Source organism: Bubalus bubalis, chromosome 10 (assembly GCF_019923935.1).
Source record: "Bubalus bubalis isolate 160015118507 breed Murrah chromosome 10, NDDB_SH_1, whole genome shotgun sequence".
NCBI classification, from domain to species: Eukaryota; Metazoa; Chordata; class Mammalia; order Artiodactyla; family Bovidae; genus Bubalus; species Bubalus bubalis.
This window is the reverse complement of record NC_059166.1, coordinates 27,183,888-27,211,757: the sequence shown is the minus strand read 5'-3', so window position 1 is coordinate 27,211,757 and position 27,870 is coordinate 27,183,888. Positions and strand designations below refer to the sequence as shown.

The window sequence follows — 27,870 nt, the reverse complement described above, 5'->3', positions numbered from 1 at the left end:
GAACACTATTAACAATGTCAAAAGTTTTGTGATTTGTTCAGCCTTATCCAGTTACAAAACTTGTTAAATTATTCTGTTGAGAACAGACACTGAGAGACAATAAGCTGATTTCTTAATGTAGAAAAAGACTGTGGTATCATACAGATAATTTTATTCAGGCATTGATTTGACTATACATGATTTTCTATTCTTCCCTCATCATCTTTCTTTTTCCATAGTTTACCTGGAAAAATCAGAGGATTTAGCCAAAAGAAAAAAGTAAAAAGCAAACTGTGAAAATGGTTTCCTCTTCCTTTCTTCATTCATTCGTTTATCCATCTAGTATGTATTGAGCGCCTGCTAGGAGCTCTGTCAGGGCACTGTGTTAGGCTCTGGGATTACAAGGACAAAAGAATCAGGCCCTGGGGGCGTATGGCTTAGTTGGGAGTCCTTACAGAAATGAATGAGAGTAGGTTATTGCATGTACTACACAAAGGCAGCTGTGGAATAAGGAGCAGGAACTTGTGAGGGGGTCACGTATTGGATTAAAGCTGGGGCTCGTGTCTGAGGACATGGGCAAATGAACTGAGCACATAGAAGTAAAGAGTAATTCAGAGGAGGTGAGGCGCTCCGGGTGTTCTTTGGGGATCAGCTGGGGCTTAATATTATTAATTAAAGACCCTTTCCTCTCTCCAGGAAGCAGCTTGAAAGTTCATTCATTAGCTCCTGTGTTTGTTTGCTCATTCACTATTTTGTTCATCTGTGCACTCATGCATTTACTAAACATTTATTTTGTGCCTGCTGTTTTCTATGACTGGAAGTGTAACATTGAATTATACATGGAGACATCAGAATCTGCATGGCTCATGGAAACTGGGAGAGAGACATGTACACGTCAGGGGTAATGATCGTAGGTGCCTAGTACAAGAAAGGATTTGTTTCCTGCAAGAGGGGGACCTTTGAGCTGAGTCTTGCAGGAAAAGAAGCAGTTAGCTCTGAAAGCAGAGGAAGGATGTTTTGAGGGTGGCTGGGGGAGGTGGGCAAGAGCCTTGAGTTCTGGTTGCTGCTGCAGTAGTTCGTGGCTGGTGTGAGGTTCGGTGGTGGAAAGGAAATGGGTCCAGACAGTCAAGTCTGGGTGCTTTGTCACCGGTACAGAACCATCCCTGAGGTTTATAAGCAAAGACATGATTGGTTGAGCCTGCAAAGGAGAATGATCATCGATTGGCAAGCTTGTAAAGTTGTTGTTTATTTTAACATCATGGGTATCTTTCGGCAGTCTTTCTTTTATTACAGCTAATCATGGTTTGGTGGTCCAGCCTGCCACTGACCGTTGATTGTGATTTTTTATTTAAGTAGTGGGCACACAGCACACACTGCTTTTCTGCACAGCAAGATGAAAGTGTTACAGCTCCAAGGAGAAGTCTCTTAATTGTGGGCACCAGCACCCTGATGCTCTTTCAGCCATGGGAGGTCAGCTAATTGAGGTGAACTTCAGAGAACCTGACGCCAAGGGAGGGCTGGGCACCGTATGAGCCGAAGGGCTTCCTCTGGATGGAACGTTGTCGCTATGCTTTATTTTTCACATCTTGATAGAAAGTGTCTTATCTTTGTGCTGGGTTGGACTAATTATATTTGTCATTTTATTTTTTATCCTCATCGAATCAGTTTTAAAACAATAAAGTCTGGTGAGGGAGATGTCATTATTTTATACAAAGTGACTGTGTTTTTAAGTCTGTGTGTTTCAGAAAGCTTCCATTTCTCAGTGGTTGGTGAAATAGTAGCTTGCTTTATTTAATCAACAGGATGCTTTAGCTCAATTGTACTTGAGAGGTTTTTGTAAACTGGCAAAAAATAAGTAGCATTTCTAATTCTTAATTGTATGTTCTGATTTATCAGAAGTGGATAGAAAAACAAATTATTTCTGCTAAATTATACTTAGCAGGATAGTACTTGAAAGCATTCTAAAGTTAGAAACAAGAAAGATATTAAGAGGAAGTTTAAAGAAAAGTGAAGAACTTAAAAAGGAAGTGTTAAATGTTAATCATATCAGTGTTTAGAATAATAAGAACGTTTGCATGGTTCTCATATGTACACATAGTGCAGTATATTGAGACTTCACGGATTTACATTGTCAAGGAGGAAAAACTTTTCTTCTCCCCTCTTAGGTTCATGATTTTGGGGCTTGCAAATTAAACTGACAGAGTAGCAAGAGAAAAGACAGATTTACTCACAGACAAAACTGTGACTCAAAGGTGTGGTTAGACTTTGTGTCTTATATACTATCTTAATAAGAGATGGGGAGGGGAGAAGGGTTCTTCTAGGAAAGCAAGTGGCTTCTTAGTAAGAGTAGGGGAGAGGGAGAAAGGGTGCCTGTAGGAAAAAAAATGAATTTTTGAAGCGCTCAATGGGCCCTAAAAGAATACATGGGTGATGATCATTTTGTGATAGTGTGTGTTTAGGTGTGGTGTGGAAACTTATTTCTGATGGTAAAAGTCAGTCTTCTCAGGTTGCTTTTGAAAGGGGATTTATGACAATTGAGTTTTTTTGAGAAGCTCTGTTTTTAGGCAGAGATTTCAGGAACTCAAATGCCTTCAGCTTAAAAAAATTTTTAGGCCAGAGTGGCAGATTCTGAACCCCTTCAAAACTTGTTGAAGTCAGTATCACCCCCATAATAGCAGTTACAAAAGGTAGTGCTATAATTCTGGATTTCTGTTTTTCATTTTATTGGAAATTTATTAGAAATAGATGGCCTTAAGGCATATGCCTTTATAAACTGAGAGGGTAAATTAGGCAAAAGTTAGGAAGATATCAACTTGCTCCTATAAGTAAAGAAGATATACTCGTCAAATTTCAAATGGATGTTTCTCCCGGGGGTTAGTATAGGTTTGATACCTTAGATCATGTCCCTTTAAATCATAAAAGCATCTCAGGAGTCTTTTGACACTAGTATTGAAACTAAATCACAGACTATTTTAGGTTTCTAAATGAGCACTCCTGAATGTGACAATTACATCAATATAGTATTTAGTTGAACTGTAGAATTTATTAAAGTGACACATTACTTGTAATGCCTGACAGACCTCAGTGCCTGGACAGAAATGGAGGGAATGGGCAATGGAGGGAATCAGGGTCTGGCTATTTTTGATTGGCAGCAGGTGCAGTCTGTAATCTGAGAGGCTGAACCTGGGATGCTTGGTGATGGTTGTTACGAACAGACGCAGTGCTGCCAGAGGCCACGAGAGAGCCTGGCGTTGGAAAATAGGAAGCGTTTTTTCTGTGGTGGAGGCAGAAACGAGCATCTCTGATACACAGAGCAACTTGGAGAATTCTTCCACTTCACCTCCTCAGATCTGTTCTTACTGGGCAGTGCTTACAAGTTGGAGTATTGTTAATCCTATAATGATATGTATTGTGCATTTAGTTTTACAAATGCTGATGATGTGTTGTGGTTCAGTAGCAAATTAGGTAAAATGCCTGGATGGTAGTTATGTTGGGGCTGTAGAACCCCTGGAACCCATAGAAAGCAGGAGCAGTTATTGCCGGCAACAGGAACAATGATCACTCCCTTATGGAGCTCTGACTGGGAGCCAGGTGGGACCCCCCTGCTGTCTGCAGTCTGCATTGGAGGACAGGGACACTAAGCTCCAGAAATGGCCTCCCTCTCTTTTTGCAGAAAAGGCACACTGGTGTTGGAGAGATGTGCTGGACCCTGATGTTGCAGTCAGATCTTACATGATACTGGGTCTGTTTTGACTGATATGCAAACCTGTGTATGAATAATGAACAAGTTTTTAAGTAGAGGGCTTAAATTTAGTATAAAAACATTAGGGGAAGCAATCATTGTTATTGTTGTTTAGTCACTAAGTTGTGTTCAACTCTTTTAGACCCCATGGACTCTAGCCTGCTAGGCTCCTCTGTCTATGGGGTTTCCTAGGCAAAAATACTGGAGTGGGTAGCCATTCTCGTCTCCAGGGGATCTTGCCGGTCCAGGGATCGAACTCGGGCCTCCTGCATTGCAGGCAGATTCTTTACCGCTGAGCCACCAGGGAATCCCAAGAAAGCAATAAGGCCATTTAAATTACTTTTAAAAGACTTCATGCTTATCTTTCTGGTACTTGAACTGAAATTAAATTTGTGAAACAAGAAAACACTTGACCAAGGAAGCACTTAGCTTACACATTGTACACTCATGTTAATTTGATCCTGCTCATGATAGAAGGACTTCCTGGTCTTGGGATGGCGGAAACAGGACATCTGTATGGACACTTCCAGTTCTTAATGGATCACAGTTCATAGCGAGGATGCGATTATCTTCTTTAGGCCGAAGTTCTAGAAGTGAGATCACTGATCACCAGGCATGTGATTTTCAAGGCTTTGATGCATATTGCCAAACTGCTGTCCAGAAAGGGTTTCCCTCTTTCCACTAACTCTGGCGCTGCATGGAGTGCTCCATTTGCCATACTCCTCCACTGGGAGTTTGATAACCACTTTCACCTATGCCAATCAGATAGGTGAAAAATCACATCCCATTGTAATGTTCATTTCCATTTGTTGAATTGCCAGCTGAGTGAATGTCTTTATGTGTATACTGTTCATTTGTGTTTTTTCCTGTTTGTGTTTTTTGTCCATTTAACTAATCGGCTTTGATCTGCACAAGGTCTTTGTATATTCAGGATACTTTTTGACATACATTTCTCCTGGCTTATTGTTTATCTTCTTACCTTGTTTGAAGCATCCTGGCTGGTTAGAAATGTTATAGATTTGTACGATCCCAGAAAAGACTCTGATGCTGGGAGAGATAGGGGGCAGGAGGAAAAGGGGATGACAGAGGGTGAGATGGCTGGATGGCATCACCGACTCCATGGACGTGAGTCTGGTTGAACTCCGGGAGTTGGTGATGGACAGGGAGGCCTGGCGTGCTGCGATTCATGGGGTCGCAAAGAGTCGGACATGACTGAGCAACTGAACTGAACTGAGCAATCCCAGAAAATCCACAAAGAGATAGAAACTCAAGAGAAAGACAAGAGAGAGTGGGGAAGGTTGTCTGTAAAATTACTTGTAGGAAAAGCAGTTCGGGCCTGGTGTCAGGGTAGTGACTGAATTCATTTGGTTGTCAGTGCATAGTAACACTGTTAGGTTTGTGAGGTTCTGTTTCCTTCTGTTTGTGAGGTTCCTGAGGTTCTGTTTGTATTTAATTTGCAAGGCTTTGTTTCACAGAATTGGTTATAGTTCCTGTTACCCTCCTTCACCTCCTCCCTGATCACTCCTGTCCATGGGAGCTGAGCTCCCATGCTCAACACCTGTTGTTTCCTGCACATTCTTGAAGTCCCCTGCAGTTTTTATTCCAGCCAGTTCCAAGGACTTTGAAACTTGTAGATAAAAGCTTACTATTTACTTATCACCTCTGCTACAAACTGAGGCCGCTTATGGCTAAGTTCCCTGTAAATTTCCTGTGATCATAAACTTAAATGCTGAATTATAGGAAAGTTCTCACTTTTTTCATTCTGGCACTTGCATTGAAATTACATTTCTGTGTTAAGAAAGTGAGAGCACAGAACTCACCTGGACCAAGAGTTTATTTGTGCCGTGTTCATCACGCTGATCCAGTCTGCCCTGTGCTTCTCAAATGTCTGTGACTTGCAGGAGATTCCCAAACTCACTGCTTTTTTAAAGAGTGTGAGATTTGAGAAACCCAGGTCCTAGCTTGAGGTTTGCCATTTTGCAAGGCTGATGGAGCTTTCTGAGGCCGACTATTCTTATCTGTGGAAAGCAGGATAAGATGATACTGTGTATGACTAACTCCTTGCAAAAAACTGTATTGCTGTTTGAAAAAGCCCATGGTTGTGTCATGCGTTGGGGTTTTGGGTGTTTTCTAGTTGGTGTTTTGGTTTTCTATTTGTCATGCGGTTGTGTGTCTGCTTCCCCTAGAGCTGAATGCATGCTCTGATTTGTTGGAAGAACCCGGGGCCAACCTGGGCTTTGCCCCACAGCTTGCAGTGCATGTTGCTCTTCCAAAATGCTGATTCTACTTCCCTGGGAGAGCCTTTCATTTCTCTACAGGTTCAGGTCTGGTAGCTCTTGCTGTGTGGGTTTTCCCAAGGAATCTGCCGTGTTTGCCTGCTGGTCTCATTGAGTGCCCTCCTTGAGTGGACTCCTCTAGGGTTTCTGACCCACTGAGGGGAAGGCCTGTGGAGGCTGAAGCCATGCGGCGGGTGCTTTCACCCAGCCTGAGTAGAGCTGACTTGTGGATTGTTTCTTTGTGATCTGTGAATCATCTGTCTCCAGATTTCATTATAACCACAAACTGTGCTGTGGTTTTAACCATTTGATCAGCAGAGCCTTGCTTTTGGCCTATTGTACTGCATGATTTGCACTGTTGTGCCTGTGTCTGTAATCATGCCTTCTTTAGTTTGTGTCCACTCACTTCAGGCCTTTGTGCTCCCTGCTCTTTACCAGCCTCTGGGGTTCTGTGGAGTAGGAGTTTGTGTTGTAAAAGCATTTGGGATACTTTCATAACACTGTGTGCATGCATGCTAAGTTGCTTCAGTCAGTCGTGTCCGACTCTGTGCGACCCTATGGACTACAGCCTGCCAGGCTCCTCTATCCATGGGATTCTCCAGGCAAGATTACTGGAGTGGGTTGCCATTTCATTCTGCAGGTCATAACACTTTGGGTTGTCTCCTTACCTCCCTTTCAGCTTTTACATCTTAAATAAGATTAAAGAATTGTGAATGTGCCAAATTGTATTATGGATTTTAACAAGACGACTTCTACAGGCATATGACACTTGGTATGTATCTGTGTCGGTGTGTTTATATAAATGTATGGATGCGTTTTTTGAAGTCATTGTTTTTCTTGGGATTTGGTTGATTAAAGCAAGCCTTCTCTTTGAGGTATTCAGATTTGAAATTTTGACTTTGTATCAGTTTTCTTCATAATTTATTTTTTAATGTTCCACGAAGTGTGTGATCTAAAGATGACTTGGAAAAGTTTTTGAAGAATTAATTTGAAATTTTTTCTCTTGACAGATTTGGAAATACTGATTAGAATTTATATGGAGTATAATCATATATACATTTGTATATGTTTGTATATTTTAATAAAGTTGTATTTAACTGGAAAAATTCTTTTATGACAAAAGAGAAATTTCTACATGTTTTTGCTCTTTTATAAATGGTATATTTCCCCTCTAGTTTAGAAATGAATAGTTTTGAGCCTTTGAAAATAATCATACTATAAAATTATATTTTGTATTCCACAAAAATTAGTAACTGGGAAAGGAAGGATTGTTTAGTTATTAATATAATGACATCTGACATCTTTGGTTTAATATATCAGTGGGGTAAAAACTTTGAGCTTCCTTTGCAGTAGGAAATTTTATGGCATACTCTTCTGAAAATAAGTCATATTATAGCAGCTTTATTGAGTTGTGTATGTGGTGAACTACTGAGTTTGGACATAGACAAGATTTATTTTTGAGTCTAGTTTTCATTTTCACTGAGGTATGTATAAGGCTTAGACACACCCTCTGCTTTGACAAGTCTTTCCTTGTTACAACAGATTCTATAACTTGCTTGTTGGTTGCTGATGCAGCATTTCAGAAATAGGCCAAGTAGTGTGGCCCCCCAGGCCAAAGCTTTGTCTTCTCTCCCTAGCTCACAGCAAAGTGACTGCGGGGGTGGAAGGGAATGCTATAATGCTTTTCCCCAGGTTTATTTTGAAGGGAAGGCAAGGGAACTGAGAGTATATTTTTCAGGGAGTTCAGCAGGATAGGAAAGGAATATGGAAAACAAAGGAGTGTAAGGATTTGATTTAGCTTGGAGTGTGGATACAGTAGGGAAATGAATTTAGCCCCGTTGTGCTGGGGATTTATTGATTTAATGACAATAGTAGCCTGAAAATCTTCTTGGGGATTGTTGGCATGTTGACCCAAGCAGGGTTCAGGCAAATCAGGTTGAGATTCTGCTTCTCAACGCCAGTGCTCTTTCTGCTTCCCCATTCCATAGTGTCTACCGATACAATGCCAAATCTTTATGTTCTTTCCAAGAAAAGTTGCTTTATTCTCGTTGACAAGTAAGCCTTTTTTTTTTTTTTTTTTTCTGTTAGCTCGAGTAGATTTACCTCACTCTCTTTCTTTGTTTTTAAGGAGTGTAAAGATTGGGGTCAGGAAATCTTTATATTGTAATTGGGTTTAAGCACTTGTTTCTTTAACTTGACTTTCTGTAGACCTAGTTTTTAAATAATTCTGGATTGATGTGGGCATTGGCCACTCTAAATAAACTTGTGTAACCAGATCATAGTAAGTAGTTCGATAATTTTTAATGAGGCACTATTTCAAATTCTAGAACTGCTTACTATATCTTGTTACACATAATTATTGGTCACTGCCTCTCCTTATAAGCTGGCTCTGTGCTCTTTATTGATCTCTGTGCAGTATGAGTGGGTATGGAAGAGGGAGGGTGCCTTGCTAGCTGAATGACCTTGGGCAGAGCAGTAAAGGATCCTCTTGTGGGCTTAGGATGTGTTTGTAGAATCTGAACCAAGGGATTGTCTTATTTGTATTGTGTGAAATTTTGGTATTTTTAAGAAACTTTCTGGGAAAATTATGAAGCCATTATCTTCATCCTGATATTCAGCCTAAAGCAGACGTATTTGGGATCTGTGTCCTTGTAGGTCTTGACATGATCTCTGGTAGATAACAAAACTGTGAGTTTTCTACTTTAAAGTCATTATTGACACAGATTTCTTACGTATCAGGGTTTTTGAACCTGAATGGAAATTTAAAAATGGGTAAAATAGAAGTCTGTAGCTTTCTATTTAGTTTTAACTTCAGACTAGGTAGGCTTATGCATTTTAACTGAACCTAAGAAAGAGTGAGTCTAGGAGAATAAACTGAATCTATTGAGACAACGTTGAAAACCCTAGTTGTTAAATATAGTTGAGGAGCACATTGTTGTTGTTGTTGTTTTGGTTGGTGGGGGAAATATGAGGCTTCCATGTTTATTTGGGTAGAGTGGTTTGTTTGAGTAAAAGTCTTGTGTTTAAATCCTATTCAAAGCATGAAAACATGTTTAACTGAATTTAATCTCCATGTACTCAACTTGCTACCCTCTTTGGAACAGTCTCACACACTAAAATAACATCAGAGAGGATAAACTAAATCAGAGGTTAAGACAGATATGCTTAAGTGAACTTTACTATAGCTCCCGTACTAATTAAAACAAGTTGACAAAATACTTTGAAAGTATGTTTCCCTTAGTTACAGGACTTAGTATCTTTTAAAAAGTTTTAGTAGAGAAGGGTCTCGAGATAGTTGAGAAAATTTACTTAAAAACTTTTTTAGTTTTCACTTGAGAAAATACTCACCAATTAGTCAAGAAATGATTTTTAACCCCCTGGTGAGTCTGAGGTGTGGTGTGGGCACCAGTCTCTTTCTCCTCTGATCTGTGCTCGGTACTGCCCCACAGGGAGGGCTGGTGACATGGGTCTCGTGGGTGACCAGGTGGGAGATCCAGTCCTGGACCTGGTTGTGGCGCTCTTTGAGTGTAGCCGAGGGATGCGGGGCTTTGGGCTGGGAGTTTCTGAGATTCCTGAATGCATGTGTGATGTCATCACTGTAATTTTCAAAAGGCTGATTTGAGGGTGTTGATAAAACTTCTTTAAGACAGATATACTTAAGTGAGCGTTACTATAGCTTTTATACTAATTAAAACAAGTTGACAAAATACTTGAAAAATACTTTTTTTGCTTGCATATCCCCTAAAGGAATTTGAGAAAGCAAAGTCCCTTTTACTTAATACTGTTTCACCCTGTTTTTTTCTTTTTTGTTTAAGTTTAAATGCAGAGGGTACAGTCTTCAGTTTATTGTAAATCTTGTCATTTTGATGTATTTAAACAGAATCCAAATATCATAGTAACTTGATAGCCATAGTCATTTAAAAGATCATGGTCAGAAATTTTACATTTTTTTTCTATTTTTATCATCTTGTCATTTTTCTATAACAAAATATGTCTTTAAACTTAAATTTATATTAAGAACTACTTCTGGAATGATAGAAGGACCCCTGGATATCTGCCTCTCCTTAAAAACAATGTGAACACCGGAAAAAATGATCAAAATCAACTTTTCAGAATTCTAGAAATTAACAAAAGACTTGCTTTAATCCTCGGAGTTTTTATTCAAGGGAAATGACTGAGTCACAGTAGGAACAATGAATTTTGTTTTCTCTTAACTTGTCTATTCCCGTTCCCTCTCCCTGGCTCCATGGTAGCTTGGTTTTTAAAAAAAAATTTATATATATATGTGTGTGTGTGTGTGTGTGTGTGTGTGTTTGAAGTAGGGTTGATTTACAGTGTTGTGTTTCTGGTGTACAGCAAAGTGATTTAGTTTTATGCATGCATATATATATATATATATGTATATGTATGCTTTTCAGATTCTTTTCCTTTGGTTGTTATAAGATGTTGAATATAATTTCCTGTGCTGTACAGTAGGGCCTTGTTGTTTATCTATTTATATATAGTAGTATGCATTGTGAAAGTAGTGTCTGACTCTTTGCGACCCCATAGACTATACAGTCCATGGAATTCTCCAGGCCAGAATACTGGAGTGGGTAGCTGTTCACTTCTCCAGGGGATCTTCCCAACCCAGGGATCGAACCCAGGTCTCCCACATTGCTGGTGGGTTCTTTACCAGCTCAGCCCCGAGGGAAGCCCTGTAATAGTCATAGTAGCTTTAAAACAAGCAGCCTAGTAGTCACTGGAGGAGGAAGAACAGATTTGAAGCTTCCTCCAAAACTCTAGTCCCAGAGAACTACTGCCGTTTGACGTGTCTGGAAGCTGCCTGGTAAAACCTCATTCACAGGGCTGGTCTTTATTTGAGCTGGCTCAGAGGTTACCCAGTGTTAGAAGCCCTCTTACGATGTCTGCTGAACACACTCAGCAGCAGTTGTTTGTCATTGTAATTATGATACTAGCCAGCAGCCAGAGCAAACAAGAAATGGGTCAAAACACTTAAGAAGAATGTCTTGAAAGTGGGAAGTCCATAAGGGATTTTGAGAAGCTCTGACACATTCCTGGTGCTCTAGAGCAGGGGTCCCTAGCCTCCAGGATCTAATGCCTGATGATCTGAGGTGGAGTTGATGCAGTAATAATAGAAATAATGTGCACAATAAATATAATGTACTTGAACCATCCTGAAACCATCCCCCCCAATCCCTGGTCTATGGAAAATTTGTCTTCCATGAAACCCATCCCTGGTGCCAAAGAAGTTGGGGACCGCTGCTCTAGAAGACCGTGCATGTGGGCAGGGCTCAGAGCATGCCCAGGGAAGACTTGAAGAGCCCCTCATTGTTGCTTCTGGCTGATCTGAAGACTCCAAAAAAGCCAAAAGTAAAGGCCAGTAAGGTTGTAAATTGTTGAAGCACTGAAGGCTTACCCAACACACACACAGCCCCTTGGCAAAGGGTGGGGCACTTACTGTTCAGGGCGTTTAAGGAAGTCTCTGTCCAGTTATTAGCTGACCACCAAACTAACTGAGCAGAAACTTCGGTGGCTACATGTGATGGAAAAATAGAGACCTTACAGAATTAGTCACTAAACAAGCAAACAGCAGTAACAACAGCAGCAGCATACTGGAAGGAGGGAAAATCTGATTTTCAGAGTTACCACTCTGATTTTCAGAGTTGGCACTGTTATTAAAAGTGTCTAGTTTTCAACAAAAAAAGTATAAAATACTCAAAGTCACAGGAAAGTGTGGCTAACAAATTTATTCATCATTTTCAACCCCTATATGAAGCTCTGCACTGGGCGCACAAAGGTGTTCAGAAGTGTTATTGAATTGACTTGTAATTAGCTGATTTTCAGAGACTTTGTGTGTTTTTCTTTTGTATTAAGGGTTTAACCCTGAGACAAACCCTGGTGTGTTTATTTTGTCCCTTAGAACAGGGTCTTTATTAAATGATAACTATTAATAGAAGCCATACATTTGCCCAAATGAGTGTTTATTAGTATTCTGGAAAATTTGAAAGCTCTTTATTTAATTAATTAAGTATAATAAATCTGCTAAGAAAACTACCTCATTCAGAGACCAGATTAGTTTGAAATATTTCCTGTGTAAAGTTTGCTTGTATAGTTTGAGTTTTTACAGCACTTTGAGAATATAGAATATAACTATTGTACTGTTTTGCAAATGTCCAGATCTCTAGAGACCTGTAATCAAGTGCTCATGTTATCCAGTATTTAATTTCTTTATAGTAAAGATTCCAAAACTTTAGTGTGTCAGACCTAATAAACCGGTGTTACATAATAAACCGGTGTTACATCTACATATCTGGACATGCTTATTAAAAAAAAAATCTGGAAAACAAATCTGGCCTCAAATCCCTAATATTTTCATATGATTAATAAACTTTTACTGTCTTTGCGATCAGTCTTGAGGATGGCAGAAATTCAGGGTTGTTATGTACTGTATTGACATTCCCTGATTCATCCCAGGAGCAGAGGAGGAAAGTGGAACTGCTGAAGACATCACATCAGTGCACAGAGTGTTATCAGTATATCCTGGTTTCAGATACTTACTTGTGTATATTTTTCTATATTCTTCATCATTCTTTTCTGCTCCAGTGTCTGTAAAAAAAGATGAAGCAAACCTACTGGACCTGCAAGCCTCAAAACCCCATGTCACTGCAAGGAGAAGATGCTCACTGAATTTGCATTGATGCCAGGCAGGAAGGCAAGGGAAGATTAATATCTTGGAGAATGTGGTCAGAATTCCAAAAGCTGTTGACAGATCCCTGCCAAGGCTAATGCTAGGCTGGCAATATTCAAAGAGTGACACGAGAAGGAGCAGCCTATAAAGCTAATAGTTGTTTACTGGCAATTGTAATTGCCAAAAAGTCTGGGGTTTACAGTGGATCTTGAGGCTAAAATTTAACTGTTGAAGAACTTGGTTAGCAAAAGCGAGGGTCTTTTGTTGTTGTTCACTGTGGAAGTAATATTGCATCTAGAGTAGGTGTGTATGCGTGTAAACATGCATGTGTATGAAATTACACTGTTAGGGTGATATCTGGTTATTCAGAGATACACTCATGTACACCTATGTATGACTGTGTGCGTTATTTCAGTTGGCATGTTATAAACTTGTTTTTTTCTTATATTCTTATATGTGAATACATATATCTATAATTAGTATACCAATGGACATGACTTTTATTATTAAAACAAGTTGTCATTATAATTGCTAATGCCATTAATAAAGGCTCGATGGCTATAGTAATCTGCTATTCTTGCTGTTAGGTTTTACATTGGCATTTTTTTTCACTTGTCATCCTGTAGGGGCTCAGATGGTAAAGAACCTGCCTGCAATGCAGGAGACCCGAGTTCGATCCCTGGATGGGGAGTATCCCTTGGAGAAGGGAACGGCTACCCTCTCCATAGGGTCACAAAGAGCCAAACACAACTGAGCAACTAACACGTTCACCCTAGAAGGTGAAGTTGGTTGGACTCTTGTAGCTGTCAGTGGCGGTGTAACCTCGCGGCAGGTTCAGATTGTGTGGCCACATCTGTAATTCTTGCCATTTCGCTATTCATTGCTCTTTTGTCTGCCTCTCCCCTTAGAGCTAATCTCTGCAGTGGACATGGGACTGTCCTTTGCCTATTTGTCAGAAATGAATTCCTGGGTTTGCTAGGTGAGGGAAGAGTGGGAAGAAGGGGAGGTAAAGAGGCTGCTGTTGGGGAGAGCTGAGTGGAGACAAGACTGGGCTCACAGGGGATGACAGAGTCTAGGCTTTGTGGGTTAGAGCCCTGCAGACAGGATCTCCTCTTCCCAGAAGAAGACAAGGTGGGGTGGAGTTGGCAGGCGCCAGAGCCTACTTCACCATGTCTCAACTTCACCGGTGAGGCTGGGAGCAGGTGACGGAGGAGGCACCTGCCTGGTCCAGGCGGGACAAGGAGGCTGGAGGGGCTGGATTGGCTGGCAGAGCTCTGAGCAGCAGGAGTCAGCCTGGGATGTGTCTGAGAGACACCAGGCTGGTTGGGAACAGGTGGATGGCTGGGTATGAACAGAAGAGTGGGAAGCTGAAGGGGCTGAGCCCAGGGGAAGGAGTGAGAGTGTGGAGCTGATGAGCACAGTGGCTCCAGGACTCAGTGCTTATGCCGCAGCCGCTCCTCAGGGGTGGGGCACGGGCAGGTAGAGGGGACAGCCCTTCCCAAAGGGGCTGTGTTTGTGGGGCCCCTGGGCTCTGTGGGTCAGCACTGGCCTCTCCTCTCAGTTTGCATCCTTTTCTGGCTGACTTTGGAAAATGAGGAGGAGGAGAGCATCTGCCCCCCACCCCAAAGTCCACAGTTTGATACAAATTAGGCGAAGCTGGTTTGAAATTTATGGGAAAAGGTGGGGAATGGATTTTTGTTTTGATCATTTATAGCCTCCTCCTTCTACAAATAAACTGGCTTTCAAAAATACATGTAATACTATAAGAAATAATAAATAAGTGAGAATATTAGTAATAGGGATGATACTGTTAGGAAAAATAATGGGTATCTTGGGGCATTGCAAGAGGTGGGTCACAAATGTGGCTTTCAGATTTCTAGTACAGGGAGGGAAGAGGCAAACAGAAGCAGAGGTCTGCACTCCAGGGTCCATTGGATAGAAAAACAAAGCAAAACAAAACCAGTGACTTACAAAATGTTATACTGAGCAATGTCCATGACAATATCCTTTCATAAATAAAACAAATTTGTTAGGCCTGCTCACATCATTAAGGGGCTTCCCAGCTGGCACTAGTGGTAGAGAATTCACCTGCCAATGCATGTAATACCGTCATACTGTAAGAGACACGGGTTCGAATCCCTGGGTCAGGAAGATCCCTTGGAGGAAGGCATGGCAACCCACTGCAGTATTCTTGCCTGGAGAATCCCATGGACAGAGGAGCATGGCGGGCTAGAGTCCATGGGGTCACAAAGAGTTGGACACGACTGAGCAACTGAGCATGCATGTGTATGCACCATTAAAAGCAGCCTGTCCAGGGAATAAAACAGTGTGGTCCAGGTAACCAGCCCTGTGACACCTGGCTTTACTAAGAGATAGCTTTTACCTGGTACAAGGCTGACACACTCAGATGCCTCCAGGGTCCTGGCATATGAATAAGTTCGTGAACAGGGCTGGAATGGAGACCTGAATGACCCAGAGAGGGCACGATGCATCTAAAAGGCATTTACACTTCATAACAAGAATCCCTGTACTGGTTTAATAAGACACTGCGGGCTAGACCACCCCACTGGAGCCCAGATCTAGAAGAGTGTGGACATCATCTATGACATCTTTCCTAAAAATTGTTTCTCTCAGTAGAATGTTTGGACAGTATTGAACAGCAGTGAGTTGTGGGTGTATTTTCTGACAGGTGCCTTGTCTGCAGATGACCCCTGTTGCCAGTTGGTCACACAGCTAAATGTTTTACCCGTTGGACAGACTGGGGGGAGGTGAAGCCATTTGTCTTTTCAGCTGAGGCCTTTGGGAATCCAGAGGCAAGGGGAGGGCCCAACTCCACTGTGGCCTTTGGTCTTCAGGCACCATTCTGGATGCACCAAGAAAGAAGTAAGCCAACATTTTCGGGACACTGTACTTATAACTTAGGTGGTAAATGGCAATCACATATAAAAATATTTTGGAGTTTTGATTATGGCTGTATTTGGAATATTCGTGCATGCAAAGGGAAGGCCATTGACAGGGATAATCAGAATCAGGTTCTTTAGTGTTTCAGGGAAGCAAGGAAATGCTTTAAAATTGCATTATAGTACTGGAGGATAACATGAAGTCTTTTCTGGAGTCTCAACAGTGGGATGGTTTAATAGCTGGGCAGTCTCTCTGTTGTTATATATGTGCACACATTCAGACACACGAGTACATACACATATACTTAACCTGGAGTTCTGTCTGCGTCCTGTGATATTGTGGTTTGGTTCTGAGAGCTCATGGACCAGTCTTCAGAGTGAGTGCATGCAGTACATGAAATGCCAGGGTGCTGTGTAGTTCTCTGGGATTCAGTGCCCTCAAGATCTAAATCTCCAGGCAGGAGAAAAGGCAGTCTGCTGATTTATTTCCTAGTATCACATGATCCCATTGTATGCAAATTGAATTATGCAAATTTCAACTAACGACACGTAAATAATAATAAAAGTTTCACGTTGTGTGCAAAATTTCGGCAGGCACATTCCCGCAAATCATGCATCAGGCTATCTCATATTTTCAAAGCCAGTAGGTCAACTGCATTATAAAAATGCTTTGTTACCCAAAGTCACATCCTTTTCTTTTTAAGAGAAATACCTTCTAACCCTTGGCAATATTATGTGAACTCTTGTTGCTTACAGATATCCTTCATCATATCCTGGATTTAAGTGACATTTGTGTTATTATTTTCAAATTAGCTTATAACTCAAGCCTTTATTACAGCATTCAGAATATCCAAGTTGTGCTAATAATACTCATGCTGGAAAACATCCTGAAAATCTGTAACTTTGGAACAGAAATAGGATAAAACACTATGCTATGCCATGCTATCAATTTATGAGGTACAACTGAGAAATATTAGAGATAATTCTGATATTAAAAAGCAGCAGTAAAGCAAAAGCACAGCACAGCGTCTCAGCTGCAGATTTATGCGTTCCGAGGATGCATTCCCCATACTCCTCCCGCAGACTGTGAGATAATCAGTCTTGAATTATGTAAGTTCTTTAGGAACACATCTCATGAATCAAAGGCAGCCATGCTTTTTGTGAATCCCTGTTACCCAGGCTTGGAAAAGATCTTTTTAGGTTGAAAACTACATATAGCAAGGTACTTGGCTGACACTGAGTAGAAGATCTTTAAGGGGCTAGGAGAACAGAATTTTCCTTCTGCTTCTTTAAAACTTGTCAGTACATATTTAATGACTTATTTTATGCATGCTGCCCTGCTTTGTTTGTAGGGGGAAAGCACGTATTTTTTGTACTTACTTACAGATGGAGAAAGGAGGATGGTCACTTCCTGGTTGTAGCTTTGCTCTAAATGCAGGCCTTTTGTTACTACATCAAGTAATATAAAGTGATAGGGCTTTTAATAATAATTGTGTGTATTTAAATGGTGCTCATTATGGGCCGGGCACCATTCAAACTGCCTTAATAACTCCTTTGATATTCACGGCAACCCTTTGAGGTAGGTGCTCACTCTTGTTGCTGCCATTTTACAGGTGAGAAGAAAGAAGCCCAGGGAGGTTGAAGTGACTAGTCAGAGGTCTTAAAACTGCTAAGTTTAGAGCTGCAAGTCAGTCCAGGCTGGTTGGCTGGCTCCAGAGTCCGTATCCTCAATCACCATGCTCCGGCCCCTCAGGAAGCTTGGAGATAGATGAGCAGCCTCAGGTCAGAACAGTCGTCCCCCCAGGGGAACTTGCTCTTCAGACAAGAGGGTTTGCTCCCCCTAAGAGGAATTACTGTATGGAACAGAGCTGTATCACAAGACAGTTGTTCAGAAACCTTAAAGTTTGTATTTGGTACCTGGATGCTGAAGGAGGGTGGAATAGATCGTGGTAAGTTTGAGGAAGTGAGTGTGAGGGCCAGGTGCTGCCTGAGAGGGGCTCCTGGCTGAGTCTCAAAGGCTTGTGGAGACTGCTAGACAGGGGGCTGAGCTCCCTGGGGGCCACCTTCCCCCGCCCTCCCTCCTCCAGCACTCCATCACTGCAGACTCCTAAATCTGACTGGGCCCTAGTTGCCTTCCACGAGACATTGATTAGACACATGACACAGTTTTCACCGTAGTGGGTTTGCAAGGATGAATGTGACCGAGTCCCTATCTTAGGCTTTATCTAGAAAGCCTCACATGACTTCAGAAGCCTCTCTACCCCGCCAAACTCCCCACCTGCCTGTGATGCTTGAAATTATTTTAAGAGCTGTGAGAACAGTTAATTTCACAGTTAAGAAGCTGAAAACAGCAGTGTCTGGTTTGGGGCTTCCTGTCAGCGCGAACGAGTTTATCATCAAGAGCTTTGGGTTGGTTGGGCAGCCAGTGTAGATGGCTGCTGTCAGATCCTTCCCTTTCTTTAGGTGCCGGCGGTGGGTTTGGGAGGGGGACACCAAGGCCTGAGGTGGGAGGAAGGATACAGGATGAGATGGAGAGGGACTGATGTTGCCCAAGTGATGTCAGCCTCCTTATCTTATTGTCCAGACTGGAAACGACTTGAGATTTTTGCCCAGAATGAGGTGAAAGTAGAAGTGAAAGTCTCTCAGTCGTGTCTGACTCCAGGCCAGAATACTGGAGTGGGTAGCCTTTCCCTTCTCTAGGGGATCTTCGAACCCAGGTCTCCTGCGTTGGTTGCAGGCTGATTCTTTACCAGCTGAGCCACAAGGGAAGCCCAAGAATACTAGAGTGGGTAGTCTATCCCTTCTCCAGGGGATCTACCTGACCCAGGAATCGAACTGGGGTCTCCTGCATTGCAAGCGGATTCTTTACCAACTGAGCTATCAGGGAGCAGAATGAGGTGAGCCCTGATTATTTTCACTTGGGCAGGGAGAAATAGAAACTGAGTGTGAGATATTTGATGGTGAGGCCGTAAAAACATGTACTGGAGAGTTCCTATACGTTTTTTAAAACCATACTGTCTTCATATGAAGGAACCTTTTCTCATTTTGCTTGTTAGTCAGGCAACACAGCTCAGACTAAAGTCCCGAGGGTTGTGCGTAACAGAGGCCCTCACTGAAGTGAGGGTTCCCTTCTCCTCACTTACCCTCATTTATACCTTTGTGGGACTACTATTCTTAATAGCTAAGAATTTTCTAAATTTAGAAGTAGGTTTCAGGAAATAATGAAATACATTCTATAATGTGGCGAGTTTTGTCACAGGTGTGATATTTGAATGCCGCTAGTGCTGTTTTTTACAGTTAAAAGAACGTTTGCTATATGTTTCAGTAAATTGCAAAACTTAGGAAACTGAAAAAAAGGCATGACGTTATTCATTTATTGACTTACTTTCTCAATGCCTTAGAGCAGCTTGCATTTAGTGGGGGAGCACTAAATTTAGAAGCGTTTTTATGGAACTTGACAGTCACGAAGCGCTTCCACCTGTATTTGAGGTGAGTGAGCGCAAGCATTTGTATCCTTACTTTATAGATGAGGAAACTACTCCAAGTCAAACAACTAGTCAGTGGTGGAACTGGCGCTCACACACCCTTCATTCTTCCCAGCTGCCTTTCCAAACAAATCCTGAAGGAAATCGTGTCTTTGAGCAGAAAGGCAAGGCCTCCATGGCTTCACTAGAAGCCTGTGTAAGAAAATGAAAAGGGGGGAAGAAAAAGAAGGCTGTGTAGACATAAAAGCTTTGTCAGAGGCCCTTTCCCAAGGTTCCCCTATTCCTCACCCTGTTCCCCAGAGCCTCGCCCTAAGGCTGGAGGTATGTAACAGGGCGAGGTGTCTCTTGCGTACGTTTGGTGTTAAACAAGTCCTGGCTTTATATCTTCGCATGCAGGCATGCATGTTAATGCTATATTGAGCACTTCCCAGGTGGCGCTAGTGGTAAAGAACCTGCCTGCTAATGCAAGACACACAGGATACCTGGGTTTGATCCCTGGGTCGGGAAGATCTCCTGGAGAAGGAAATGGCAACCCCACTCCAGTATTCTTGTCCAGAGAATCCCATGGACAGAGAAGCCTAGTGGGCTGCAGTCCATAGGGTTGCAGAGAGTTGGACATGACTGAAGCGTCTTAGCATGCATACACTTGGCTTTATATATGTTTTTGAGGTCTAACCATAAGGCCACATCAAAGTGGCTACCATATGAACCAGCCGAGCTGGCAGGTTGGAGTGGAGACACTTTGTTGTGGAGTCCCCACCTGAAGAAACAGGTGGGAATGGCTGTGATGAAGACAGACGGTGTTAGAGGGACAGGGACGTGGAGCTGTGTTCCCTCCTCTGTGCATGTGGTCCAGGCATGAACGTCTTTAGAGCTCTTACCATGGCTTGCCAATCTTTCCAAGTCCAAAGACATGATATGTAGGAAGTGCTCAGGATTGGTTGAATGATATGCATTTGGAACTTAAAAAGATGTAAGAATAATTTTTCCCCTTTTAGTCTACCTTTCTTTAATGTGAAAAATATTTTTAAAAGAAAAATCAAGTCCATCTCAACATTTAAAATTTAAAGTTTTGGATATTGTGAATGCAGAGATACTCCTGGGTCATTCTTAAATTTGATTTCCTTAGTCCTGGGTTAGTATCATTTAGGTTTTTGCCGGTACATTTCAGAGCCATTCCCTTCAAAGCTGTTTCTGCAGGATTGACAATAAAAGCCACTGAACTTTGTTTAATTGACTAATTAACATTTTAAAACACTGTGTTTTAAAATGTCACCTGGAGCCTAGGTGACTATAGCTAATTTACCCAGTGTACACACAACTCTTCTTTTCAGTGTGCTTCCCTACCCTAGTCTCTATGCTAGGATCACAGCCTTCTCTTATCCTTCTGCTCTGCTTATCATGTGTGGGTTTCATGTGCCAGTGTCTTTTTAGTGAGCCTTTATGCAACACTGGATGTGTGCAAGACCTGAGCCCAGTGGTGCCAGGAAATCAGATAAGTGTAATAGCCATCCTCACCTAAGTCATCACCTGATGAGACCAGTGTGGACTCAGATTAAGGTTCAGATCAGAACCTTCCTGGGAGTGGGGAGATCAGGATGCAAGGGAAGAGGGGAGTCCTGGTGTCTAGAGGTGGGCCTTGAAGAATGGGAGGAAGTGGAGGTGATTTACTGCATGCCAGGCTCTGCTCTAAGCACCACCTGTGTATCCATGTATTTCATCCTTTTAAGAACCATATAAGGTCCATTCAGTTGACACCTGCATTTTATACAGAGGAAGCTGACACAAAGAGAAGTAGTAACCTGTCCGCGAGCACACAGCTCATCGATGGTACTGCTGGAGTTCTCACCCAGGCAGTCAGGCTGCAGAGTTCATGCTGCCAATTGCTACACTGGGCACTTGGGGTTTGAACAAGTGAAGATGAAGTGTTGTGACTCCCAGGAGGTAGATGGGGAGGCCATGGTAATCACAGAGGTAGATTAGTCAGTTTGGGCCATTTTGCCGAGTTCCTGGAGTCCCACACTGAAGGGGATGATTGTACCATAGAGGGCCATCAGCTTTGTGGGCCCCATCATTGGCATTGCTTCGTTTGGTGGCATGTCGTACTTGTCATCGGTGGGCAGCGGGGATGCTGGGAAGGTTTAGGGAAATTGCATAGCTTCCAGATGTTCACAAATCTTACTTACTTCTTAAGAAATGGGGTCTACTCTGTGTTACCAAGTTTTACCTCCCTTCTGGGAACCTGCTTGGCCTTTTGTACACCCTATGGGTAGAGATACCTTGGTGTTCCTGCTTGCTGTCCTCATAGCTTAAGGAGAATTTTTTTTTTTTCCCTCATGAACTGGCAGTGTAATTCTTTGTAGACTAACAATTGGTTTAATCAAACATCCTGCCATTAGGTATCAGACCATTCTAGAGTGCTGGGGATGAGGCAAGTCTGTTTTCTTTTCTCCATGGTATTCAGGATTACCCAATCCTATGAGAAAGGGTTTGAGAGCCCTTTTGGAGCTACCATCTGAACTTGTTGGTTCAGTTGTTCTTGTTATTTAGTTGCTAAGTTGTGTCCAACTGTTCGGGACTTCATGAACTATATAGCCCACCAGGCTCCTCTTCCATGGGATTTTCCAGGCAAGAATACTGGAGTGGGTTGCCATGTCCTCCTCCAGGGGATCTTCCCGATCTAGGGGTGGAACCCACATCTCCTGCTTGGCGGGCAGATTCTTTACGGTTGAGCCACCAGGGAAGCCCTCTTGTTGGTTCCCTAGCTGCATCATATTTTCTAGTTCAGCGGAGTGATTCATTAAAAAAAAAAAAAACCTGAAACTGCCTGCCATTACACTCATGTCTCAGGAAGACCTCATACTACACTGTTGCAAGTACTGATGCACAGCTAATTGCACTGTGAGGGATTTGGGCTTTTTGAAGCTTAATGGTTTTTTCAGCTGATAACAAATATCACAGAATAAATTTCCTTGGCACAACATCCCACCAAAAGAAAGCGGTGAACGTTTTCTAACCCGGTCTGGTGTTATTCCAGTAGTGGGAATTTCCACACCAGAAACGTGCTGTACCTTTGGCGTGAATGGGCTCAGGCGGGATGGTGAATGAGCTTTGATCTCACTCTTGGTGTCGGCTGGAATCGCACAGTGCGCCAGCTGAATCTCTCTCTCTCTCTGTGCTTCTCCCCAGAAGCCCCTTGTGCGACGCCGCTGATCTGCAGCTTCGGGAGGCCGGTGGACCTGGAGAAAGACGACTACCAGAAGGTGGTGTGCAACAATGAGCACTGCCCGCACAGCACCTGGATGCACCTGCAGTGCTTCTACGAGTGGGAGAGCAGCATCCTGGTCCAGTTCAACTGCATCGGCCGGGCCCGGAGCTGGAACGAGAAGCAGTGCCGCCAGAACATGTGGACCAAGAAGGGCTACGACCTGGCCTTCCGCTTCTGCTCCTGCCGCTGCGGCCAGGGCCACCTGAAGAAGGACACGGACTGGTACCAGGTAAAGCGGATGCAGGATGAGAAGAAGAAGAAGTCGGGGTCAGAGAAGAACACCGGGAGGCCCCCCGGCGAGGCTGTGGAGGAGGCCAAGAAGTGCCGGCCGCCCTCCAAGCCCCAGAAAGGCTTGAGCCACGACCTGCCCCGCCGGCACTCCATGGACCGGCAGAACTCGCAGGAGAAGGGCGGCGCCGGGGCCGGCGCGGCAGTCTACGGGGCGCGCTCGCCCTGCGGCTCCCCAGGCCAGTCCCCGCCCACCGGCTACTCCATCCTCTCCCCCGCCCACTTCAGCGGCCCCCGCTCCTCCAGGTACCTCGGGGAGTTCCTCAAGAACGCCATCCACCTGGAGCCTCACAAAAAGGCCCTGGCTGGGGGCCACGTGTTCCGAAATGCCCACTTTGACTACAGTCCGGCGGGGTTGTCGGTTCATAGGGGGGGCCACTTCGATGCGCCCGTGCAGTTCCTCCGGCGCCTGGACCTGTCCGAGCTCCTGACTCACATCCCCCGGCACAAGCTGAACACTTTCCACGTGCGGATGGAGGACGATGCCCAGATGGGCCAGGGCGAGGACCTGCGCAAGTTCATCCTGGCAGCCCTGAGCGCCAGCCACAGGAACGTGGTGAACTGCGCCCTGTGCCACCGGGCGCTCCCGGTGTTCGAGCAGTTCCCGCTGGTGGACGGAACTCTGTTCTTAAGCCCCTCGAGACACGATGAGATCGAATACGATGTTCCCTGTCACCTTCAAGGTACAGGTGTTCACTCACCTTGCCGGTTTTCTGTGTGTGAGAAATGAAAAGCCAATGAGAAGGGATGGCTGTGTTCGGGCTTCATTTTAACTGCTGGTGTGTTTTTGTTCTAGTCAGGAGCTAGCTAACATTTGAATATTTCAGCTCTGCCCATTGAGGTGGTGGAGGTGATAGCCTTCACTCTGATGTCACACTATACTAAGTATACAGTGGTCCTGGTGGGTAATTTTATGTTTTTGTCTTGCTCTAATTTGAAGAGAGGATTCGGATGTGTAGTGTTTAGTAATTGGGAAGAAAGAGAAGGAATTGCATAAAAATGTTTTACTTGCTATAAAATAGTTGCCTTTGAAATCTGTGTTAATATACTCAGCAAGCTATAGTATATTCTCTTTGATCTTTGTAAACATAACACAGTGAAGGAAAAGGAGGGGTCAGAGACAGTGAGTTTTTAGATTAGTTGAATTAATCTTAAAATTTGTGAAAGGCGAGACTTTCTTGATTGCAGGAAAAATCAGATATTATTCTGGTAGTGAGGGATGGCTTCCCTGGTAGCTCAGCTGGTAAAGAACCTGCCTGCAATGCAGGAGACCCTGGTTTGATTCCTGAGGTCGGGAAGATCCCCTGGAGGAGGGATAGGCTACCCACTCCAGTATTCTTGGGCTTCCTTGTTGGCTCAGAAGGTAAAGAATCTGCCTGCAATGCTGAAGACCTGGGTTTGATCCCTGGGTTGGGATGATCACCTGGAGGAGGCCATGGCAACCCACTCCAGTATTCTTGCCTGGAGAATTCCTGTAGACAGAGGAGCCTGGCAGGCTGCAGTACATGGGGTCACAAAAAGTTGGAGACGACTGAGCGACTAAGCACACACATGCGAGAGTAAGAGGTGGGGAGCTTATTAGTGCTGTGGATAACATACAGAGACTGGGACATTTCAGCCAAAAAATGAATGATGGGGTTGGTCAGTTGACAGAGAACTCTGTCAATTCATGTAAAACTATTGAATTTATATAAATATAGGATATATGACATATAAGCTGTTTATAACTTTAAAACTGTGCTGAGAAAGCCTATAGTAAGAAGGATATATCCCCACTTAACTTCTTCCTAGCAGCCCCTGCTTTCTCACTTCTCAGAGACACTCTCAAATCTTAACTAACTTCAGATTTTTACCATCATAATTTTAAAACCGCGAACTTCATTCTCCAATTTTAGGTATTACCTATTGATTTACCTTTAAAAATTAAGAAAAAAAATTTTTGGCTGTGTTGGGTCTTTGTTGCTGCACAGGCTTTTCTCTAGTTGCTGTGAGCGGGGGCTAGTCTGTAGTTGCCATGTGCGGGCTTCTTGTGGTGGCTTCTCTTAATGTGGAGCCTGGGCTCAGGGCGCGAGGGCTTCAGTAGTTACGACATTTGGGCTCAGTGGTTTCAGCTCTGAACTCTAGAGCACAGGCTCAGTAGTTGGGCTCACAGGCTTAGTTGCTCTGCAGTATGTGGGGTCTTCCTGGACCAGGGATCAAACCTATGTCTCCTGTATTGGCAGGTGGATTCTTTACTGCTACCCACCAGGGAAATACAGTATTGATTTACTTTTAAGGTGGATGATGATTTATGCTTTCTTGTATCTTCCCCTTTCTCTCAGGATAATGCATCAAAATTCTTCGTTGAATATATCACAATTCTTAGTTGAATCCTTAGTGATTTTGCTATTATGAGTATGTAAATATTTAATCCTGAGCCAGCAAGTATAGATATATTTCCTGTATAGAGAGTCATATGTTCCAGGACACCTTTTGTTTTTATCGGAGTTAATTGCTTAACCTTTTTTGAAGCTTTGGTTGGTAGTTCTAACTCTCCAGCAACTCTACAAACCACCTTCAAAAACATTTCCACATACCTGTCACACATTTTATGAATTTTTTTCTAGAAATTTTTTTCGTGGACACTTTCACCTTCCTGCTCCTGTCCATCCTGGTGTACTTAAATACTACCTAGCTGTACTACTTAGGTGTCCTAGGAAATTCCTTCATCTCTTTTCCTGTTTTTTATCTTCTGCTTCCTTGATCTCATGCTTTCTTTTTTATTCTTGGTTAATTTCCTATTTGTTGAGAAGCATCCTTTAGGAGCTTTCTGAGAAAGGAGGCTTGGGGATAAATGTTTTGAGATGTTGAAAGTCTGATAGTATCTTGATTCTGTCTTCACACTTGATTGGTAGTTGGCTGGGTATAGTCTTCCAAGTTATAATTATTTTCCCTTTGGAATTTTGAAGGCTTTTCTTCACTGACTTCTGTCTTCCCATGTTGCTACTAAGAAATCTAATATCATTCTTACTTCTGTTCCTTTATCTTCCCTTCTATCCTCCAAAGGTTTTTAGATTTTCTCTTTCTAGTATTCTGAAGTTTCACCATGATATGAGTCTCTTTTTCCATTCATTGTGCAAGATGCTTTCTTAGCTTTAAGATTTTGTAAACCTAAAGTCTTCAGTTTGGGGAAATTTTCTTTTGATTTATTTCTTTGATGATTTACTCCCATTTTCATTTTCTTCCTCTTTTTTTTTTTAAACTCTAAAACAGTTAATCAGATGTTGGACCTCTTAGACTGATCTTTTTTTTTTTTTTTTTGAGGTGGAGGAGATGTATGTTTTTGGTCCTGTTGTTCATCTCTTTATCATTCTTTTCTCTGGAAGATTTCTGTGATTTTATATTCCAATATTTTTACTGAATTTAAGGTTTTCTGTTCTGTGTTGTATTTGTAATTTCCTAAAGGTCTTTTTAATGGCATCCTGTTCTTATTTCATGGATGCTATTTCTATTTTATTTTTCTCAGCAGGGAAAGTGAGCTGAATTTGGTCTTACTCATTTTCTGGAATGTCACCTACTCCTCTGTGCCTTTTAGCCTTTGTTATTGGGCAAACCATTCTGAAACTTAGTGGTGTGAAACAGTGATGATTCATAATTTCTCACAGTTTTATGAGTTGGTTGGTTAGGATGGCATCTTACACGTTTCACAGTTTGCAGACTGGTTGGCCTTGGGAGCTTTGGCTAGAATGGCTTATCCCTGTTTATACATCCTTTTGTGTGCCAGTGGACTAGCCAGGGCTTTTTTACATGCTGTTTTCAGGATGGCAGTAAAGATGGCAAGAATGGGGCTGCATGGCCCTTCTCTCTTGAGACTTAAGCTTAGGACTGAGTAACTCACTTCAGTCACATTCTGTTCTTCAAAATAAGTTGTCAGGCTATCCCAAATTCAGGGGATCATTCAATAGACTCTGCTTCTTGATGAAAGTTGTATAGAATGTGTGGTTATTTAGTAATAAATTACTCTTTCTCTTTCAGCTCTTCATCTCAACCTCCCCTGTGCTTTTTGTCCAGTTTCAGAGCTGCACCATTTACTATTTTCTCCATTTTATTTCTGACCTCATATTTTGGTTCACAGTTACAAGTATGTCATTGTTTCATGGAAGATGGAATTTGTATTTTGTTACATGATTTTTCTACTGTGTGGGGATAATTATAGAGGAAAGAAGATGGAAACATCATCATCATTTCATGACTGGAAGTATTCTTTATGAAAATGAATGAGGGTACAAGGGTACAGGGTACAAGAGATGAGAGTTGTCCTTTTTCTATTCATGATGGACAAATTCCTTTCATTTAATCAGTTCACTAACCAACCAGACTTACGCATTGCATACTTGTACTGGGTACTATCAATTCTTGCTACTCATCAATCTATAATCTTAGGATGTAAGATGCATTTATAAAAATGTAACTAACTTTACCAGGCCTAAGGCCCTAGTCTCACCTGTGGAGCTGGTATCACCTGGCTATTATGTACATAAAGCAGCATCTTATCATTTGCAAGGAGGAAAAGGGCACTTTGACCTGGATAGTCAAAGGAGGCAGTGTGAAGGCAGATATCAGGAGGTGCGTTGGACTTTAATAAACTCAGGGTCTAACTACTACATCAGGTGTTTGTTGATAAGGAGTAATGTGAGCAAAGGAATGGTGGTTCATAAAAAGATCAGGAGACAGAGAATTGAGAGAACCATTTGGCTGGAGCAGAGGTTCTCTAGTGGAAAATGAGTAAAGTACGTGGAGAACAGATTACAGATGTCCTTTCAAGCCATAACAAAGAGCTTTGCCATGTTGATGAATTGAAGAATTTAGCAAAAAAAATTTTTTTTAAGCCAATGGTTGCTTGGGAGAAAAACTGCTTACAAGGGGTGGAAGCTCTGCAGTTGTAACTTAAATCTCCATTCTAGATGCAAGGAAAAAAGCGACCAGCTGAGTGGTGACAGTGGAGATTGAAAGGTGGGAATAGCTGTGAGAGATTATGTTAAAGGGAAGATTACAGCTTTGGAGACAGCTTGACTGTGGAGGATAAAGATGTGTCCTTGTTGGCTCACTCTTAGTCTAAACAAAGTAAATGGTATTATCATGAACAGGAGTGGAGAAAATTGGGGAAGGGACCAGGCCTTAGACGAAAGAAGAAGAGGCATTTGTGTGTATTGGGTTTGAAGAGATGCTGGGACTTTTGTGTGGAGATCTCTCTCACAAGTG

At 42.6% G+C, this 27,870-nt stretch overlaps 1 protein-coding gene across 3 annotated transcripts in view; it reads left to right on the top strand.

The window, feature by feature from the left end:
* The first annotated feature begins 6,744 nt into the window (after window positions 1-6,744).
* The window catches only part of HECA (hdc homolog, cell cycle regulator), a 32,177-nt gene continuing 11,051 nt past the window's right edge, over window positions 6,745-27,870 (top strand). The window contains exons 1-2 of one of the 3 annotated variants that reach the window (XM_045161938.1): window positions 6,745-6,769; window positions 22,263-23,312. In XM_045161938.1, coding sequence (XP_045017873.1) covers window positions 6,760-6,769; window positions 22,263-23,312 — 1,060 coding nt within the window. In that variant the 5' untranslated portion in view covers window positions 6,745-6,759. Of the gene's footprint in view, window positions 6,770-21,773; window positions 23,313-27,870 lie in introns of those variants that run through there. The other 2 variants (XM_045161937.1, XM_045161936.1) reach the window with 2 other exon arrangements.